General features: G+C 45.9%; 2 protein-coding genes across 4 annotated transcripts; one reads left to right on the forward strand and one right to left on the reverse strand.

Annotated features, from left to right (window-relative positions):
• Positions 1–267: 267 nt before the first annotated feature.
• On the forward strand, positions 268–19,070 carry LOC117899615 (protein mesh). Of its 3 annotated transcripts, XM_034809759.1 has the most exons (16): positions 268–378; positions 544–1,060; positions 4,586–4,821; positions 4,885–5,072; positions 11,388–11,565; positions 11,632–11,769; positions 12,389–12,557; positions 12,623–13,217; positions 14,236–14,358; positions 14,530–14,688; positions 14,748–15,492; positions 15,555–15,973; positions 16,043–16,230; positions 16,500–16,739; positions 16,809–16,859; positions 16,929–17,880. In XM_034809759.1, exons 2-16 carry the CDS (start codon positions 598–600, stop codon positions 17,432–17,434), a joined length of 4,398 nt encoding a protein of 1,465 aa, XP_034665650.1. In that variant the 5' UTR covers positions 268–378; positions 544–597; the 3' UTR covers positions 17,435–17,880. The 3 variants fall into 3 exon arrangements, with proteins under 3 accessions (XP_034665650.1, XP_034665649.1, XP_034665651.1); XM_034809758.1 differs by having other exon boundaries at positions 16,500–16,859; XM_034809760.1 differs by lacking the exons at positions 16,500–16,739; positions 16,809–16,859; positions 16,929–17,880 and adding an exon at positions 18,767–19,070.
• Positions 1,846–2,857, reverse strand: LOC117899619 (protein bottleneck). The gene has a single exon (XM_034809768.1). The coding sequence runs from the start codon at positions 2,849–2,851 to the stop codon at positions 1,904–1,906; it is 948 nt and encodes a 315-aa protein (XP_034665659.1). The 5' UTR covers positions 2,852–2,857; the 3' UTR covers positions 1,846–1,903.
• Positions 19,071–19,268: the final 198 nt, after the last annotated feature.

Genomic DNA, 19,268 nt, shown 5'->3' on the forward strand with positions numbered 1-19,268 from the left:
CAGTCAACAGAGTGCGAGAGAGAGAGAAAGAGTGGAAGGGAATAAACAAATCGTTTTGTAATTCAAAAACTTTCACAATCCTCCCCGAGAGTCAGAGAGGATGAGATACAAATATGCACGAGTATGTGTGTGGTAAAGCCCTATCCAAAAACAAAGTTCAGACCAAAAGAGAAAAAGGAATGCGTAAGTTTCCCTGATAAGATATGATATGACTCCCAGAGAGAGAGCGAGGCCCAGAATCAGAGAGATAAGACTCCGTGTTTCACAATCGAGCGACAGGTGAAACAGTTTTGGCAACGCCCCGATCGGTTCTGTTCCGTGAAGTTAACTTTAGTCTTAGCTGAGCGTGGACCCGGATCGAACGTGTTTTTCTGCCTGGTAATTGAATAACGACAAGTGCTGAAAAGTGATAAGAGAGCTGATAAGCCCTCTGACTGATAGTGATGATGTCATCAAGTGAAAATTCTTAAAAAACTGTGAGAAAATACAAGAAAACCCATCAGAAAGTGCTAATATTTTGTGTGTTGTTTCCCTATTTTACAGTGCCAAGAAAAACCAAATAAACGAACGAACAAACGAACGAAAAACTAAGTGAAAATGCGTTTCAAACTGTTTGTGGTTTGTGCGCTGGCATGTGGCTTCATGGCCTATGTCCTGGCCAACGAGAACATATCCACTGAGCTGGAGGATGAGATTCTGAATGCCGTGCCCGTGTCAAAACCTGCAGCAGCAGCCGCAGCCGCAGCCGCAGCCGCGAAAACCGTGCCACAAAAGGATGCGGAATTCGTAGAGATCATAAAAGAGCAACCCAAAAAGGTGGAGGCTCCGGCAGCGAAACCAGTCCCTAAGCCGAAACCACCTGCAACTATTCCGACCACAAAGGCTGCCCTGGGAGCTGGTCAGGGAGGACAGCGGATGATACCCGTGCTGTCCAGCCGTGGCACCGACGATATCTTGACCGTGGCCGGCCTGAAGCCACAGCCCATGTCCGGGGCGTTGGTTATGCCATCCGACTATTTGGGAGAGCTGTACGATGTGGACTCCAGTGGCTACAATTGGGGTGAGTTGTCCCTGATACCCATTACTCATCCGCCGCGTTCTGTTGGCTATCTTATCAGGGGGGCCTCAGTTTGGTTTAGTTACCAATATTTGCTCGTCGATAACTTGTTCGGGCAGGTGCTGTAAGCTCGCCTTCTCTCTCTATCTGTCTCTCTGTGGCTGTGTCTCTCTTTCCCCACCGATAAGATAATGCCCGAGTTGAGGCATTAAAAGCTAACAATTTTCTTGTTTTCTTCTTCCACATTTTGGCTCTGCAAACAAAACAAGTGCGTGGTTGTACAGGGGGAGGCAAGATAGTATATCTGTATAGTATATACATGAGGTAGAGGGTAGAGAGAGAGAGAGAGCTGAGGAGACATGCTATTGCCCAAGCATGAATCAGTTTATAGCTCTACACGAGTACAGGTGTGTGGAATCGCAATCGGGTCGCATATTACAATGGAACTTTATTTATCACTCGCTCAGGATGGGGCGGAATGGTTATTGGTATTGGAATGCCATCACCGTTAGTCAGAGTTTGTTCTTTGTTCGACTGTGATTACGTGGTATGTGTGCTTGAGGTGTGGTTAAAGGCAGGAGGACAATGGGGAATGTTTTACTTCTAGGAACGAATTTTCTAATCTTTAAGAGTGTTTTATGTAAACACAACAAAAGATTCAACAACGTTGCTTGTTTTCAGAAAAAATTGATCTTCTTTAGTTATGTTATATATTTGTCTTTAAAAGTTACATCTAACTTAGAGCTACAAAACTATTTAGATAGATTACAACTAAGGTTATCCTTGGGAACCATCATTTTGCACACGCCACTCCTCTCTGACATAGGTCACACAGTTACACCTCTCTTATGCACTCATTGAGATGCGTTGCTCATACTCGGCGATGCGCAGTCGGACGGGCACCACGAGGCTAAGATCCTCCATGATGGCATGATGCTGGGGCCGCACCGAGGCGCTCGAGTTCTGGCGCGAAATCGTGGCCCTCGACTTGTCCATGGAGGGTTTGCGACGCAGCGAGCATTTGCGCTGGCTGCTCATTCCCATGGACGAGGGCATCGCAAATGTGGTGCTGGGCGAGGCGGTGGCCATCAAACGCTTGGGCTTCGGGGGCGGCACTTGGCTGAGGACGGAGATGCCACTGAGGCTGCTGTTGTTGGATGAGCTTGTGGTGGCAATGCCCTGTGGCCGGGTGGAGCGCAGCAGCGAAATGAAGCGATTGTTGTTGTTGTTGCACTTGCTGCTGATGCCGTTGGCGGTGCCAGTGGCGCCGCTCCGTGTGGACTCGAAGGTGTTGGTCAGCTTGTTGAAGAAGTTAATTTTGTCAGTGACAGTCGGGGTCACAATGGGATTCACGTCCACATTCACATTCACATCCACATCCACGTTCTGCTGCTCTGCCTTTTCCTGCAGCTGCAGCAGTGGATGTTCCTGTTCTGTGGTCTGTGGTTGGTCCTCACCATCGGAGCCGTTGTTGCGCTTGGACATTTCCAGGACCTTCTCTCGCAACTCCATGGACCAACGCTTCTGGGCCGTGTGAAGTTGAGGCCTCAGGCAGGGCAGAGTGGTCTTTGCAGGGACTGCAGGTGGCGTGGATGAATCGTGTTGTAGCTGGAGGGCCAGTTCCGTGGTGAAGCGCGGCTTGGGCGTGGAGGTGACGGATGGTGAGGACATTTCCTCATCAATGTCCATTTCCAGCTCGCTGATGAACGACGACGAAGAGCGCGAAGTGCTGCAGCCCATGGCTGCTGGCATTTTGTAGTTGTAGAACTGGAAGTTGAAAGTGCTGATGCTCATGTTGAGGTTTGCTAACAGAATGTGGTAGGACACACCAATGTCGGGGCTTATATAGCAAAAGGAAGCGTCGGCGAAGCTTCTACCTGATCCCGACAGCTGCCATAGAGATGCAGGTAGAGGCCCACCATTACGATGCGGTTGCCGTCGCTCTACAAAATCCTTCCCTACTTGACTCGCCACCTGGAGAATTCCAGGAATCTACCTAAGCCATCTGTAAAATCTATAAATCTAACTATAAAAAATAAATATGGCACAAGTTTCCGTGGAAACGCAACCCGAACACGCGAATTTTACGTATTTTCCGCGCACCAATTTTCTCGTATTCGCAAAAGAAGGCAGCGTCTGCTCTTAATCCGCGGACCCTTAAAGGATTAGCGTACTTTATGATACCCCGCTGCAGGCATTGATTCATAAATAGATTAAAAATAATGCTGCTGCTGCTGCTGCCATTGTGCGACAGATGTTCACATATTCAAGGACAGAAAAAAATCTAGAAAAATCTGCTCTTCTGTCTCTGGGTTTTTATGATCCTCAACGTCCGCGTGTCCGTTGACTGTCCGTTAGCCGGGCAATTACAATCGAAAATCTGTGCATTTAATAGCCAATAATTCACTCGGCATTCGGTAATTGACAGCTGAACAGAAGGGAAGGTCGCAGAGAGATTAATTGGAGTATGAATATAATTATAAATGAAGCGTAAATCTGCTTTACACTTAACAATGATTCCACATGAAAGAATAAATATGCCTTTGGTAATAGCTTCAATGACATAGTCATCCGTTTTGGATGCTGCCGAGGATGACAGTTTATCCACAATTTGCTGAGCCATAAATGCTTTCTCATTTCCCATGTTAAACTCTTTTCAATATATTTATAACCTCTGCCATAGTACGCATAATTAAAGCATAAATCTGCTTTGTACAAATAATTTAATTGGCACTGATTCAATGTGAAATATTCAATTAACACTCAAAAGAGTGGGAAATTGACATTACAGCCGGGGCAAGTTAATTGATTGAAGGACACACAGAACTTAAACCTGACCTTAAAGCTAGACAAATAAATTCTCTGTTGCATGGCAGTTCCCTCAACGGTAAACCAAAAAATCCTCAGCTTTTCTCCGAGATGCCAGAAATATTTTGAAATCTTTGTCAGGAGTCAGCTTTGCCCTCCCCTTGGTCGAAACTTCGCTTGCAATTTTGCAGTCTTCTGGTTAGTGTCAGGAGCAATAGCTTTAAGCGGCCTGCCACTGTTCCTGGTTCTGGTTTAGGTCCTGCCACCGGGTCCATTGGGAACGTCAGCTTTGCACTTAATCAGCTTAAATTGCTTTAAAAGGCCATCGCCAGTGGCAGGAGGCAGGCGGCAGGCGGCAAAAGAAATTAGAGAAAAGAGGGGCCACAGAAGAGAAGCAGAAATGAATATTAACTGTGACCTTTAATGGCCAAATGCACGGCGAGGCAAGAGGGCCAAGATGCAGCAGGAAGAAGTTGGAGGCAGCAGGAAGGAAAATCAAAAAAGAAATGCGAAAATGGCAAAGTTTTCCTTCCAGTTTATAGAATGCACCTCCTTTAGAAAAGTAGTAGAGAAGATGCGAGTAATACTCTGGAATTGAAAAAGTAATCTCCAGGGATTAAGTGTGAAATTATAATGATAGGCGAAAGGTTGCCCCACAAATGTTTCTCAAACCTAACGGGTGCTATTTTCCATTCTATATCTTGTGCTTTTTTCTTTCAGATCCCAACAATAATGTTGCCCCGCCGAGCACTCCCTCGACGGCAGCCGGAGGCTATACGATCACCACGGCTCGTCTGGCGGAGCTGCGGAACACCTTCATGTACTGGTATTTCGACAAGGATATGTATGGCGGCCGTGCCGACTATCAGTTCGATATCCATGCCTCGATGACACAGCTCCACAAGAATTTGAACTTCCAGCTGCCATTCTACGGCTTCAGGTTCAATTATACCAGGGTAAGACAGTCGCAGACACCTTCAACTCGATTCAAACTTTTTCTAAACATGTCTTACTTTCAGCTTTCTCTCAATGGCTATTTGGAGTTCTCCGATCCACCAGAGTACCTTACATATCCTTTGGTGTTCCCTATTAAGGACTGGCCCACCAAGCGGGATCCCTCTTTCATTGGCATCTTCTTCAGCAAGTGCCGTGTGGGTCGCATCTATCCCTCGGATATTGACCAGCGCACGCCCGGCGTCTATTTCCGGTAAGCCAGATGCATCTTCCGCTTTCCCGGCACTTCCGGTTTCGCATGCTCGTTTGTATTCGTATTTATTTGCTAACCATATTTATATTTGCCATGTTACTGCGAATGGCATTTGCATTTTCAAAATGCAACCCCAGAGCACGCGCCGAGAGAAAGTATTTATACGCGCATTGGTATAGAATTCGTTTGTGTGTGTGTGTGCATTCGTTTTATTCCTTCTACGTGCGTATGTCGCCACGAAGAGCCTTCTGAATGCTGCTCACACATATACGCAGCGAACACACAGAAATAGATTCATGTGCACTCATGTACATATTGTATGTTGCGCGTTTGTCTCGCTCTCCATTTCCGCTGGCCCCATTGTGTGTGTGTCGTCTGAATGTATTTGGATACTCTTTCAAAGGGTTGACTTTACTCAGAACTGCAGTTCGCAGTGTACACTTTGAAACTGTATCTGTAGGTTCGACTTGGCCAAGTTCCCCAAGTGCGACCATTCATTGTTTGTGAATGTTATTGTTTCGCCAGTACTTGTACTAGCTTGTGTCATTTATTGCCACTGCATTTATCTATTATTTCCATGAGGGCTCTACCTGTTTGGTTCTGTTCTGTCCCTTATCTGTGAGTGGATTTCCTCTTCCATAATTCTTCATTTGTGGTGCATTCATTCTGTGATTTATTCGCTGCATAGCAGCTAATCTTGTTATTTGGCGACCAGCATCTCATTATCTGTGAATCCAACAAAGAGGATATGACCAGAGTTTTCCTCACTAATTTTGCCATAATTAAATTCCGTTGGCCTGCACTTTTTTCCCCCTGAACTTTTCGAGGACAATGCATAAATTTATACAAACATGACTCGGATTTTGTTTTTTCCTGTGCCACCCGCACTTTTGGTGGCTAATTATGCAAATGAACGCCAGTGGGAGCTGAAAGTTATTTGTGGGCTATTTATATGAGTTTACAGCAGCAGAAAAACCTTTTCAAATTCTGTAATCCCCTCGTAAAAGAAGACAAGAGGAGAAACACTCAAAAATGCATTAATTAGCAACCAAATTCCCCCCAAAATTGCCATTTCTATGTGGTCTCTTTTCCAAAAGTAGATCGTGGTATTTGGAGCATAAATTATGGTTTCCATTGTTTCAACCAGCTTAAATTTCATATCCTCTCAAAGGAAAGGCAGGACTTTCCCTACCCGCCACAGGAAGTCATAAAAAACGAACAGAGAAGAGAGCATAAATTACGGCGGAGTGACAGAGAGTGACAAGTCAGTTGTTGAGCGACACATGCATGTGCTGATAGGACAGAGCACCACTACTAGCAAAAGCGAAAGCGAACTGGACAGGGGTTCACCAGAGATGACACCGAAAATAGCCTACTTTTTGTGGCACTCTAAAATATGATGAACGTGGACTTATCTATTTTCAAGCGAGTCAAATGTATGAATATTTAAATGTTTTTAGGGAAAGGATTACTTTGATGGAAACTAAGCAAAAATGCACATCAATTTATAGCTATTATCTGGCTGTCCTTAAGGATTTCGGGGGTACACATATTGTTGATTCTACGTGTGCATATTCTTCTCCTTTTCGCTCTTTTCCCTTCCATTTCCCTGTACCCCCTTTGAGCGAATTGTTGTCAACACTTTGCAACGCCGCCTGACAAATTGCCACGCCAGAGCAATTAACATCCTCCGAAGCGCCTGACAACACAGGAAGTTCTCACAAAAAGAAGAGGAACAACGACAGTGTGCTGCGAATGCAATCCAATGCATTTGTATAGTTTTCAACCGACTCCGACAATATGTCAAACTTGTCCCGCATAACTCTCTCATTGGCACAGCTGTGAGCCGAACAGAGTCACGGTCATTCTCTGACATTTAATTGTCTATGGCGGTGTGGGAGTGGGGTTGCCTGCAAAAAACGAAGAAAAACCAAGGGAAATGTTCAGTCAAACTTTGATGTGTACGTGCGTTTGTGTGTGGTGGTAGCAGGGGTTGCGGGGTGCCAAAGACTGAAGCTGTGACTGGAATTTAATTTAAATAACTTTGCATGGAGGAGAAGATAAAGCAGCAGAGGCTGGTGGTATTGAAGGCGAAATTCATGCAAAAGCGAAATGCGAGCAATGTAAAATTGCTGCAGAATGCCCTTACCCTTCATCCATTCACCCACTCGTTTGGCACACATTTTCCTTCTTGCTTCAGACCCTCTCTGGACTGTACAATCACTGCTCACTCCCTGACTGAGAATCAGCTTCAGTACTTGTTTCATATGTATGTTTCACCGTAATTATAAGACACTCTTACAGAGCAATCATTGGCAAACATTGGCAACAGATCTGTGTAACCGCTCGCTGTTACAATTCTCTGAGAGTGCTAGCAGAGAGAGCGTTAACAGACGGCTAACATGGGCTGTTAACAGCGCTGTGCTCTGCTCAAAGAGCAAGTTGATAACTCCGAATGATGGCATCTGTAATCCGATAATACATTTGTGTAACGATTCCTCAGATAGGGTATCTATTGACTCGACTTGCCCTCCGCTAACGTTCCTCTCTCATTCGACATCAATTTGATTATTCGCTCGCACTTAGCGCTCAGCGTTGGATTAGCTGAAAGTGCACGGGCATTGCGCATACCCCGCGCTGGTCGCTTAAGCATTAAATTCATTATGAGCTCACGTTTAATTACACACCCAAACACACACACACACTCGCACATGTACACGTATAAAATCGGCTAAGAGGAGGATCCGTTTGGACTAAGGGAATATAAAAACTTAGTGCCGAGCCGGGGTGTCGTTTGTTAAAGTTTTGCTTTGTTTTAAACGCTTCAAAGTGTTTCAGTGTGTGGCCGGATAAGTGTATTTGCTTGGGTGCGAATCTGCGGCACGCTGCCGGCGCGTTTGAGTTTTTAATTGTTGTGTGGAAAAGGGGCAGGCAGCCACACCACCAGCAGCAACAGGAACAGCAAACAGCATCGTAATTGCCGGCCAGGCGTGCCACAATTAAAACATTTTCGGCAGTTAAATGGCAAATAAAAGCGTTCAAACAATGGGCCAAAGGCATATTTACAGCTAAAGGGGAATTTTTACATTTTTATGCACTCGAAAGCTTTTAAAAATAAACGTTTATATGTAAGTAACTGAAAGGTAGCTCTGACACTGGCAGGATGAATTGCAGATTACCCTAACCCCATTCTCGATTTTATAAAATAATTAGACACTGGAGAGCTACCATCGATATCTCCCTAATTGAGAGTCTAGGCCATGGAAATATTTACCATTTTTAGTTCCATCAAAACTTTTAGCAGCTGCTGTCATACCAAGGTTTTTGGCTACCCAAACAGGGCACAATAATAATGCCACTTCATTATTCCCTTTTGCCAATCATAATAAGAATTTCCTCAGTCTGCCTTACCTCCTTTACCGCGTCCTTGGCTCGACCATTTGCAAGTCTCTGTTTGCATTTACTTCTCGGCGAACGCTTTCTGGACGGCTCCTCCTGCAGCTTACATGCAATTTTCGCCATTTTCTTTAAGTACGGCCATTGTTTCACTTTCATTTACACCCCAGCCCCGAGATGGAATTGGGCCACACGGCACAAGACCAAGACGTAAACGTGGATGTAGACAGGGTTGTTGTTGCTGCTGTCGGAGCAGGAGGATGAGGAGGAGCTGCAAAAGCGACGACTGTTTCCCTGCATAACTGCGAAAAGGCATTTTAACCTACAAATGCAGACAAAACTGTGGCAGCGCCGAATGTATGCTATAAAGTACATAATGGCGTAGTTCAAGAACTGCCTGTATAAAGGGGTGTGGTGTGGAGGGGGATGGTGGAGCGATACAGAGGGGTGTTGCAGGGGTCCTGCAGAGGTGGTAGAGTGTGGGCCGAAACTGAGACACGGAGCAGCTCGACTTTCGTTATATACGAGCCTCTGACTTTCTATTACTTTTTTTGTGACTCTTTCTATATCTGTTCTGTGTCTGTGTTTGCATGCATGAGAGTGACTGTGTGTATGTGTGTTTGGCTTTTTGGCTTACTTACACGGAAAAAGTTGCCGAGTCTGCGGCTGTTTTTGGCTGCTGCGCGCGCATTTTCTAGGCTGAGTGACAATTTTCCTGCTCCTTTTATTTTTTTATTTCTTTCTTTTTTTTTTAGCTTGAATGTCAATTGCAGACATTTAAAGTTGAGCGGGGTGAGGAGTGCGGCAAACAAATGATAAACTATGCAAGTAACTGTGAGCCTCTTTGTGTGTGCGTGTGTGTGTTTGGTTATCTCCTTCTCGGGGCTCTTCTTCTGTTGCGGCTTTTACACATTTCCACTTTTTTTGTGGTTTTGCCTCGATGGTTTTGCGAATTTGATCAAATGTTTGGATAGCATAGAAATTCGAAAAGAGTCTATAGATTGTAGTACATGTCATGTGTATAGTGGAGCCTCTTATTGTCTTGGTCAGATTGTCATCGGCAGAATGAGAGAATGAAATATTATCTCATCGGATCTTTCAGATATTAAATATGAATGGGTGACAATGAAGTCTTTATAGACCTATTAAATATGCAAGGGTATCTAAAGCTTCTGCTTTCAATTCAGCCTTCCCTTCTGTTTGCTTTTTGTGTCTACCACCGACTAAGAAACGCGTAATTGTGTAATTTATTTCCATTGCCATCTGCTGCCACCTTTAATTTATGTGCGCTCAAATATTGAAAGGCGAACATGAATGTACATGCATATAGGCTGATTATGGCTGCATTATGAGTCTTTATTACATAATTGTTTACAGTCGCATTTAGCAGGCCGCTGAAGTGTTAATAAATAAGTGAGAGTAGCATGGCATAACCCAGATCAAAGAGAACTGGAGGCTAAGTAATCCTCCATGTCTGGTTTGTCTCTCTCTCCGTACTTTTCATATTTGTTTGCTTTGGCATCTGAGCGATTGGATGGTTCTTATTTGATTCCATTTCTGTCCAACAAACGTTGTGGCAAAATCAATAAAATGTTACCGTGCAAATGCAAATAGAAAAGGCCGCACATTCATCTTTGTTTGCCATAGAACCACATACACAAAAATGCTGGGGCATAACGAGTTTGGCAATTTCAATTGTTTTCCGATGAAAAATACCCTAAATGCGTATCCTTGTGCTTTGACTGAGAAATTAGTTTAAGGTTTATTATAAAAATAAAGAGATAGATGGATCCCAATGAATGGTATTTTTAACACATAAGAAATCAAACCAAAAATAAAAATTGAAAATGTTCAAATTATGGCACAAATTACAGGAAATTTAAGACTTCATTATTCTTTAAAGTTTACCGAATATAAATTGTGCTCAATTTAATTTAATTTTAAATTCCATTAAGCAATTTAAAATATTAATACATTTCTGCTTTGGCTCTGTCATCGTCGGCCCATCTGTCTAACTGATAGTTCAATTTGCGTTCGATTTGCTAGGCAGCGGGACATGCTCGTATTTGTATTGATCCGAACGCTTCATTTGATAAGCCTCTTATGGCGCCCAAGAGGCGATTGCTCCGGCAATCCCCAATTGTCCACCTCAGTGTGGTGGTCAGAGCAGAGCAATTCCCATGCAATTGTCCGGCAATGAAAACTCGTTTAAGTAGTGCCCCGTGCCCGTGTCCATGCCCCGGGAGCCGCATAAAAGGCATCCCTCATCCCGCGCTGCAGCAATGTAATAAAAATCCCTGGCAAATCGGCTTAAGATTTATTTGTCTGATCCAATGACTGCCTGCCTGGGTTTGAAATGGCTTGGTCCTAAGCATTTTGCATGAGCTCGGGTGTAATTTTACTAAACTGGCTTAAAACAATTTATGACGCAGATGGAAATGAACAGAACAGAACAGAGAAGCACAGAAAAGAAAAGAAGCGGTGCTGCTGGGTAATGAATAATTAAAGCATATAAATCATACGCCACGTTGCCGCGTCGGCGTCGCCAATGTGTCGGACGTCGATACGGCTGACAGCCCCATCCACACCCTAGTCAAAAAACACTTGAAAGTGCTCACAAGAGCGTAAAATAAATAAAATGTTTATGAAAACATTTGGAAAGTGGGAACCGAGGAAGTTATAAGACAGAGGAAAATCAGTATCGTCTGTGCACGTGTCTGTGCCTGGGCCTCCTGATTTATATGCCGAACATCGAACCCATTTATCTTCCTGTAGACGCCGCTAGGAAGTCATACTTTGCATATACCACCCGTGCGAGTACCACCCCTAGGTCTACTCTCGCCCTGATTTGATTTCGATTCACACACATGAGTCCACTGTATTCCCAAAACTCGACTAACTTCCATCTTCCCTTTTCAGCGTGGAACGTGATCTAATGGGCCGCACAGACCGCTTCGGCGTGGAGGTACGTGAGCGCACCATGTGGGACATCCGACAGGGTGTTGTGGGAGCAGACACATTCGTGCCCAAGCATGTGGTGATCTCCACCTGGAAGAATGTATCCTTTGCCGGCGGCATTGACAACTCTCTTTTTACGGTGAGTGTCCTTTTTGCTCTCTACTTTTCAAAGTATTTAAATCGTTTTTATGATTTCCCTTCGCAGACAAACACCTTCCAAATGGTCTTGGCCACTGATGAGGTCTACACATATATTATCTGGAATTATGGCGTGCTCAACTGGCTTTCCCACACCGAGGCTGGCGGTGATACCACCAAGGGTGAGGGCGGCACACCTGCTTATGTAAGTTGTTCTTTTTTTTCTCTCTCGGAATTAATTTCAATTAAATGAAAAGTTTGTAATAGCAGGAGAAGGTGGGTTGCTTTCGCTTTTAGTTTACCTTTCTCGTCGTTCTCTTTCATGTTTGGTTTGTTAATGTGCTGAGCAATCAGAGAAAAAACATTAGTGTTTCTAGGAGGGTGTATAAAGTTGAACATGTAGATGGAATAATCCAACGACGAGCACTAAGACAGAAAATCCGTGTACATGCAATCTGTGTAATATTAACTGCTTTCAATAGTCTCCAAAAATACAGAAGAGCACTCATTACAGTTCTTCTAATATTACTTATTCCTCTCAAGTTTCCTTTCTATGTATCTGTGTATTTTGCAATAGAAATTCTGCATTCATTGCAGTGTGGAGCCCTCTTCAGTTTGCCAGCCACTTGTACGTAATTAAACGCACAATTTAAACTTTGTCTAAGCCCCCGAACATAATTGCAAACTTTGTGAACAGTTAATTAAATGTGCAAGGATATCTGCATGCAGAGATTTAATTGCTATGGCAATGGCACACACGCACTTGTACATTCTCCCTCTAGCATGTCCCCACTGATATTTGAACTTTTGCCCCCTATTTTCAGGTCGGTTTCAATGCTGGCAATGGCACCCAGGCCTACGAGTACAAGCCCTACAGCCAGAACATGGTAATTCGGGATTTGGCCAACCGAGGCTGGGCCAACGGCTTCCCTGGTCGTCACATATTCCGTGTGGACGAGCAGATTCTCATAGGCTCTTGCAACAAGGATATAGGTGCGTATGAAAGCCTGCGTTTAGCTTTGAGAGATTACTTAATTGATTGATTATCGGTTATGTAGATGCCGCTTTGCTGCCACTGACCTTTGCCCCCGAGTCGGGTAATATGCTGGGCGGGCAGGTGGTGAACATTACTGGACCTTGCTTTGACCCACTCATCCGTGTGACCTGCCACTTCGACACGGAGTCCGTGCTGGGCACCTACGTGGATCGCAATCGCGTGATTTGTGTCCAGCCCTACCTCAAGGCCGAGGGCTACATTCGCTTCCAGATATCGGTGGGCACCCAGCGTTTCAAGTGGCGTGGAAAGTACTTCGTGGAGACGCCGGCCGCCGCCACCGAGAAGATTTTCTTTGCCACCGATGATGTGCACAAAAAGAACCCCAACGAGATTCGCATCACCTGGAACTCCTTCAATTTGACCTCCAACGCCAATGCCAACGTGATGATCTCCCTGTGGGGCTACCGCGAGACCAAGATCGAGCCCCAGTTGGAGTACATCGATGTGATTGAGGCCAGCTACTCGAATACCGGCAGCTATGTGATCACGCCCTCAAACTACATCAATCGAAACAACAAGAACCGAGACATGCAGTTTGGCTTCCTGCAAATCAATCTCACACAGCCCGAGCAGTACTCCGGTCTAGCCCTCAGTCCGTAAGTAATTGGAAGGGAGTCTGCTCTCCAGAAACACTCCATCTGTGTGTCCACTGTGTCCTCTGTATTAATTAGTTCTCGGTGGTGTCCTGCGCTCATGTTTTTATTCAATTTGCCAGGGCAATCTCTATGAGAGACAAGTGCACTCTGTCCTCAAGTCTCAGCCCCGTTCTGGTTTCCCTTTTGGGACTGGGACTTCAATCAATTTGCTCTGGCTTGCCCGAAGATTGCTTATTATGACAGCCTGTAATCGCAGGACCTTCTCTCGGAGCTAATCAATATTTGAAATGTGTTTTTAATGGTAATCGCAATCGTAATGTCTGCCTCGTTTGCATTTGGCTTAAGCCTTTCTCCCGTCTTTCACGTCCTGCAATTATTTCGCACTTAAACTGGAAGTATCTCATAGCTGCTGCTGCTGGCCCATAAAAAATATAAGCAGCTCAATAGAGAAGCTCAGAGTCTATCTTCCAGCAGGAAGAAACCCAATTTTAGCCGGAACTTGTACCTTCATATTTTTGGCCTTATTGACCATCAAGAAAATGGCCAAAAACGCAGCCCTGTTTCGCCCCTGATGGCGTAATATAAAACCATTTCGTTTTTTTGGTTTACGGCACCTTTGGGTGTCGTTTAGTTGGAGGTCCAAAGGGGTTTCGGGCCAAATAAACTGTTTGCATTGTTACAACATTTAATTTCCATTTGATGGCCCGTCATGATGGCCAAGTAATTGTGAAAACTTAATGAAAAATATCTCCATGGCAGCCGTAGGCGGGCGGTAAATGTGTCAAGCGTGGGATGAATGCTGAATGTTAATGGTTGTATCGTGTTCCATGTCAGCGAGATGAGACACTGAGACAGGACGTGGGACGTGTTCATCGAATGCCATTCTCATCTGCATTTGACTGCACTACGGCTAATGTCAGAGGTTGTGGGCAGCCCAAGTGGCGTATGTTTAATGCAACAACGAATGGAATTTTTGAATAGAATCTACAATGAATTCCCCATTCTATCTACCCCGCAGCATCCTCTGGTCACGGCCCATTCCCCTCGCCTGGTACATGGCCCCGCAGTGGGAGCGCCAGCACGGTCTGCGCTGGCCCCGAGCTCTCTGCGATAATTGGATACGCAGCGACCGATTCCTCAGGTAAGACATAGATCCCCCTAGAAGCGGAGAATGCATTTCCATTTGCCGCTAATTAATGGGGCAACCGAATGCCAAATTGGAAATGGAAGCCGCTCTAATTAGCGGCAGCGAACGCCTCTCTTTGTTTCGCGGGTTTTCATTTACACATTGAAATATTCCATTTCGCTGCAGGAACTTTGCGGCGGATCTGCCATTGTGCCCCTGCACCCTGGACCAGGCGGTGCTCGACAAGGGACGCTTCCGGCCCGACCGTGAGTGCGACAAGGACTCGAATCCCAGCTGTTTGCGCCACCGAGGAGCCATCCACTGTGTGGTCAGTGGTACACCAGTGTAAGTTAAACAATTCTTAATCGCTTCTCCATTGCTAATCTGTCTCTCACCTGCTACAGTGCCCAAGGAGCGGAACAGCAGTGCTGCTATGATCGTTATGGCTTCCTGATGCTGACCTACGATCAGATGTGGGGCTCTCGGCCACGCCGCGTCCACAATCTGGGCAAGATGCCGTGGAACGAGGCCAGCAAAGTACCATCTCTCTCCATGTGGTTCCACGACATGCGTCCCTTCTACTCCTGCTGCTTCTGGCAGGAGGAGCAGGCTGTCGGATGCGAGACCTACCGCTTCGAGCGTCGTCCCTCGCAGGATTGTGTGGCCTATCAGGCCCCTGGCATTGCTGGCGTCTTTGGTGATCCCCACTTCGTGACCTTCGATGGCAGTGCTTACACCTTCAACGGACTGGGCGAGTTTGTGCTGGCACGCAGCACGGACGAGAGCAACCGCTTTGAGGTGCAGGGCCGCTTCCAGCAGCTGCCGGACAACTACTACGGCAAGGTTCAGGCCACACAGCTCACAGCAGTGGCCATGAGGGGCAATACCACTACCACGATTGAGGTTCGCTTGCGTCCACTTCATGCTCGCTGGCGTTATCGCCTGGATGTCCTGGCCGATGGTCGCAAGGTGTACTTTGATCGCGAGAGCTTGAAGTTCCAGCACTTTGATGGTGTCTCCGTGTACACGCCAACCTACCTGCTCAATCAGTCCCAGGTGGTCGTGCAGTTCGATGCCGGCATTGGCGTCGAGGTGGTCGAAAACGAGGGCTTCATGACGGGTCGCGTATTCCTTCCTTGGAAGTTTATAGTAAGTTTGAAATCAGAAAAAAACTGGCCTTAGAAATCCGTCTAATTCCTTTTATTTTGTAGAACAAAACTGCTGGATTGTTTGGCAATTGGAGCTTCAATCCAATGGACGATTTCATGCTGCCCAACGGACAGGTGGCCTCACTCAATCTCAACGATTTGCGCAGCATCCACACGAACTTTGGTCTCAAATGGATGCTCACAGATCGAGAGGTGCCTGGTGTGGGTGCCGCTCTATTTACCCGCGAATTCGGACGCATGTCCAGCTACTATGCCAACGCCACCTTCCAGCCCAACTTTGTCGTGGATCCCGCTGACTTCCTGCCCGCCAATCGCACCTATGACCTGGAGCGTGCCGAGGAGCTGTGCGGCGAGTGCTATCAATGCCAGTATGACTATGCCATGACGCTGAATCGAGATTTGGCGCACTTTACGAAGAACTACTACGACAGTATAGTGAATATGCAAGCGGAGAATTCCAAGTGAGTACAGTAGAAAACCTAACGAAACGATTTCAAACAGAAACTAATCTTCACGATTTCGATTCACAGACCGGTGGTATCCTGTGGTGTGCTGCAGACTCCTCGCTTTGGTCGCAAGCTCAGCTTTGATTTCATGCCTGGTGCCAAGGTTTCGTTTGAGTGTAACGAGGGCTTCATTCTGGTCGGCGATCAGCGTCGCGAGTGCCTGTCCAGCGGCCTGTGGAACGTACCCGAATATGGCTACACCGAGTGTCTACGTAAGTACCCGCCCTAGAATATCCTTAACAGAGTGCCATCAGGATAATTTTGATCAGTCTAGTGCGTATGGGCCATGCTTTTAAGAGTCAGATTAATTTATGTACATAAATTTCACATCATTGTTTTATTTAAGAATATTTTCATACGCACCAGAACATGAAAATCATCCTGATGATAGGCACAGAGCAACCCTTCTTTGGACCCACCCTTAACTCACCTTTATTTGCCTTGTCTTTGACCAACCTTTGACCTTGTTGCTCTCGCACAGGTGAGGTGTATTACACGCGTCGCGTCGCTTTCATTGCAATTGGCATTATCTTCCTCGTGATCTGCCCGCTGATGCTGTGCATCGTGTGCGGCGTCTACCGCTACCGCCAGAAGCAGCTGAAGGAGGACCCGCAATGGCAGATGCCGATGCTGCCCAGGTCGCGTGCCAGCTCTGCTCGGAATTTGCGTACGCTGAACTATGACGATGACAGCGATACCGATGCGAGCACGCTCAAGAAAAGTAGGTCCTACGATAAAGTATATCGCACGAACGAACCATTACCGGGCAAACCGCAAATTGATTTTCCAGCAAAGAAATGGGATCTGGATGAGAACGACGAGGATGTGACCTCATCGGAAGGTAGTGATAATAGAACTAGCACAAAGTTAGCCACGGACATTTCCTACATTAATAACCCTCACGTAACAGGTGAGAAGCCGAAGCAGACCGGCCGCCGCTCCCTGCGCGCCTCTGGCACCGACCTGGACCAGCACGGCGGCGATGGCTCGCCCGTCGATGGACCCCACGATCACGAGGACGATGATGACTTTGACGAGGCCGATGTCCACACGGGCACCATTCACCCTGCCGGCTACCACCAGCCCCTGTCGCCGGAGGAAGCCGACCGCCTGCACCAGCAGCAGTACAGCCCCACCTTCAGTGGCCTCGATAGCCGCACCAGCGCCGCCAGCTCCATCAACTACACACCGCAGTCGGCGGCCCAGAACCGCTTCGGCGGCGTCCCAGTGCTACCCAGTAACACTCAGTACTACAGCCGGCCACCCTCGGGTGTGCCAGTCACTGCCAGTGCCACGCCTCTGAGGGCAGCGCCAACTCTTCCGGGCGGGCAGCAGCTGACGCAAGACAGTGGCCTGCCATCCCCGCCATTGGCCACATCGCCCACGCCATCGGTGCAGAAGTCCACGGAGGTCTAAACTCATTCCCATTTCGATCGTCTTCGATTCTCCATTCCCTGCAAAGCTGCAAAGTTCAAATCTTTCGAGCCAAAATAATAATCTAATTTTAAGTACATTTTTTAACTGTGTCCCTGTCCAAGCTGTCCCACCTGTCGCCATGGTTTATCTATGTGTAATCCACAGTATTTGTATTTGTATCTGCAGTTTGCCCACGGCCATGACCAATGCCATCCATACATTTAAGCAAATAACAACAACATGTCTATGATAATAGCCCAACCCCAAAATCCCCAAAAACCAAACCCAAAATCCGGCCAATCCTTTGTACATTAAGCACATGGAAATCACGTAATTCATTTGTGTGTTCGGCCCAGGTAAAACAAACGGCCTAAATGCCATTGTAAAGTTCATCAATTTATCTACATAAATAAAACTAAAACTTGTTTATAGTTAAATATATTGTACAATAATGTTTGCACACATCTTTTGCAGGGTTGAGCGGATAATGCCAATTGTTACATGAAAGTTGACACTTTGCAGGGTTTCGCTTTGTTTGCCTGTTTAATTGAATTCCGGTCCCAGCCAACTGTCTGTCAATTTTCTGTAGTAATTTGACACAAGGTCAGGAAAACAAATAAAATTTTAAGAAAAAAGTGAAGGCACTCCTCAAAGACTAAGCTTGACACTTCTTCGGTTTGAAAATGTCCGATTTCCAAGCCATCGCTTGCTTCGTTTTTTATCTAAATCGAATCAAATCTTTCACTGTGTTGTCCAGTGTACATATGTATATCCTTCGGTGCAATGGCAATGCAAACGAAAATTACATGAAATTTATAACGAAGCAATAAGGCCAAAGCCAAAGACATTAATCTTCAACCAACTGTCATTTGAGTTTTGTTTTTTTTTTTGCTGTTGCTGCTGTTTCTTCTGGCATTGGTGCCACACCCAGACACTCCACCTACGCTTCCAACCTCCAACGTCCAACCTCCAGGCAGCAGGAGAGTAGTAAATGTATTGTGTGCATTACGCCAATGTCAATCAATCTTGAGCAAATTGATGGACAAGTTGTCTGTCCGTTGGTGTGTGTATGTCTTCCTGCTTGTACCGAGTATGCAGTGTTTGTCTGTCCTGAACAACAGTATATATGGAGAGATATAACACAATAGAAGAGGAGAGCTGAGCTGAGCCCCAGCTCAAGGCCCAGCTCTAAAGTAGGCAACTAACGATGTAGAGAAGATTGGGTGGATGCTTGTTTAATTTATGAATTACGTCACTCGAGTCCCACTCCAAAGCAACATTTATTCTGGGCGAACCTTTGTCTATTCACCATTGCACACACACCTTTTCCAGGCCACGAGGAGCAATCGGCACGTGTGGCAAGCATTTCGTTGGGCATGATGCTGCTCATTCTCATCCCCACCTTGCTGCTCCTGGTTTGCGGTGCGAATTATTGGCTACGCGAGAAAATTGCTCAAGAGGAGGCCGAGGCTCGACAGGCCCTGCTGCCAACACCAAGGTGGCAACAAGCGAAACAACATGCAATTTGATTAGCACATTGATGAGCTTCCGAGTACGTGCGATCGTGGGCAGAATAAGGAATCACAAATCAACAAAATCTTTCTACACCCCTCAAATGTAATTACAGAATTTCATTTAAAAAAAAAAAGACATCCATCAAAAAGATATTTATAAGTCACAAAAAAAAATACAAAGAAAATACAAAAAAAATCAGAAAATAATAAAACAGAATTATTGTTATGGGAATTGGTGGGTAGCTGAATAGAGGAAAAGAAACTGTGGATTGACAAGAGCGAATAACAGAGAAAGAGAGGGAGGAGAGCCAAGGTTACTC

This window comes from Drosophila subobscura, chromosome O (genome assembly GCF_008121235.1).
Source record: "Drosophila subobscura isolate 14011-0131.10 chromosome O, UCBerk_Dsub_1.0, whole genome shotgun sequence".
In the NCBI taxonomy this organism is placed as follows: domain Eukaryota; kingdom Metazoa; phylum Arthropoda; class Insecta; order Diptera; family Drosophilidae; genus Drosophila; species Drosophila subobscura.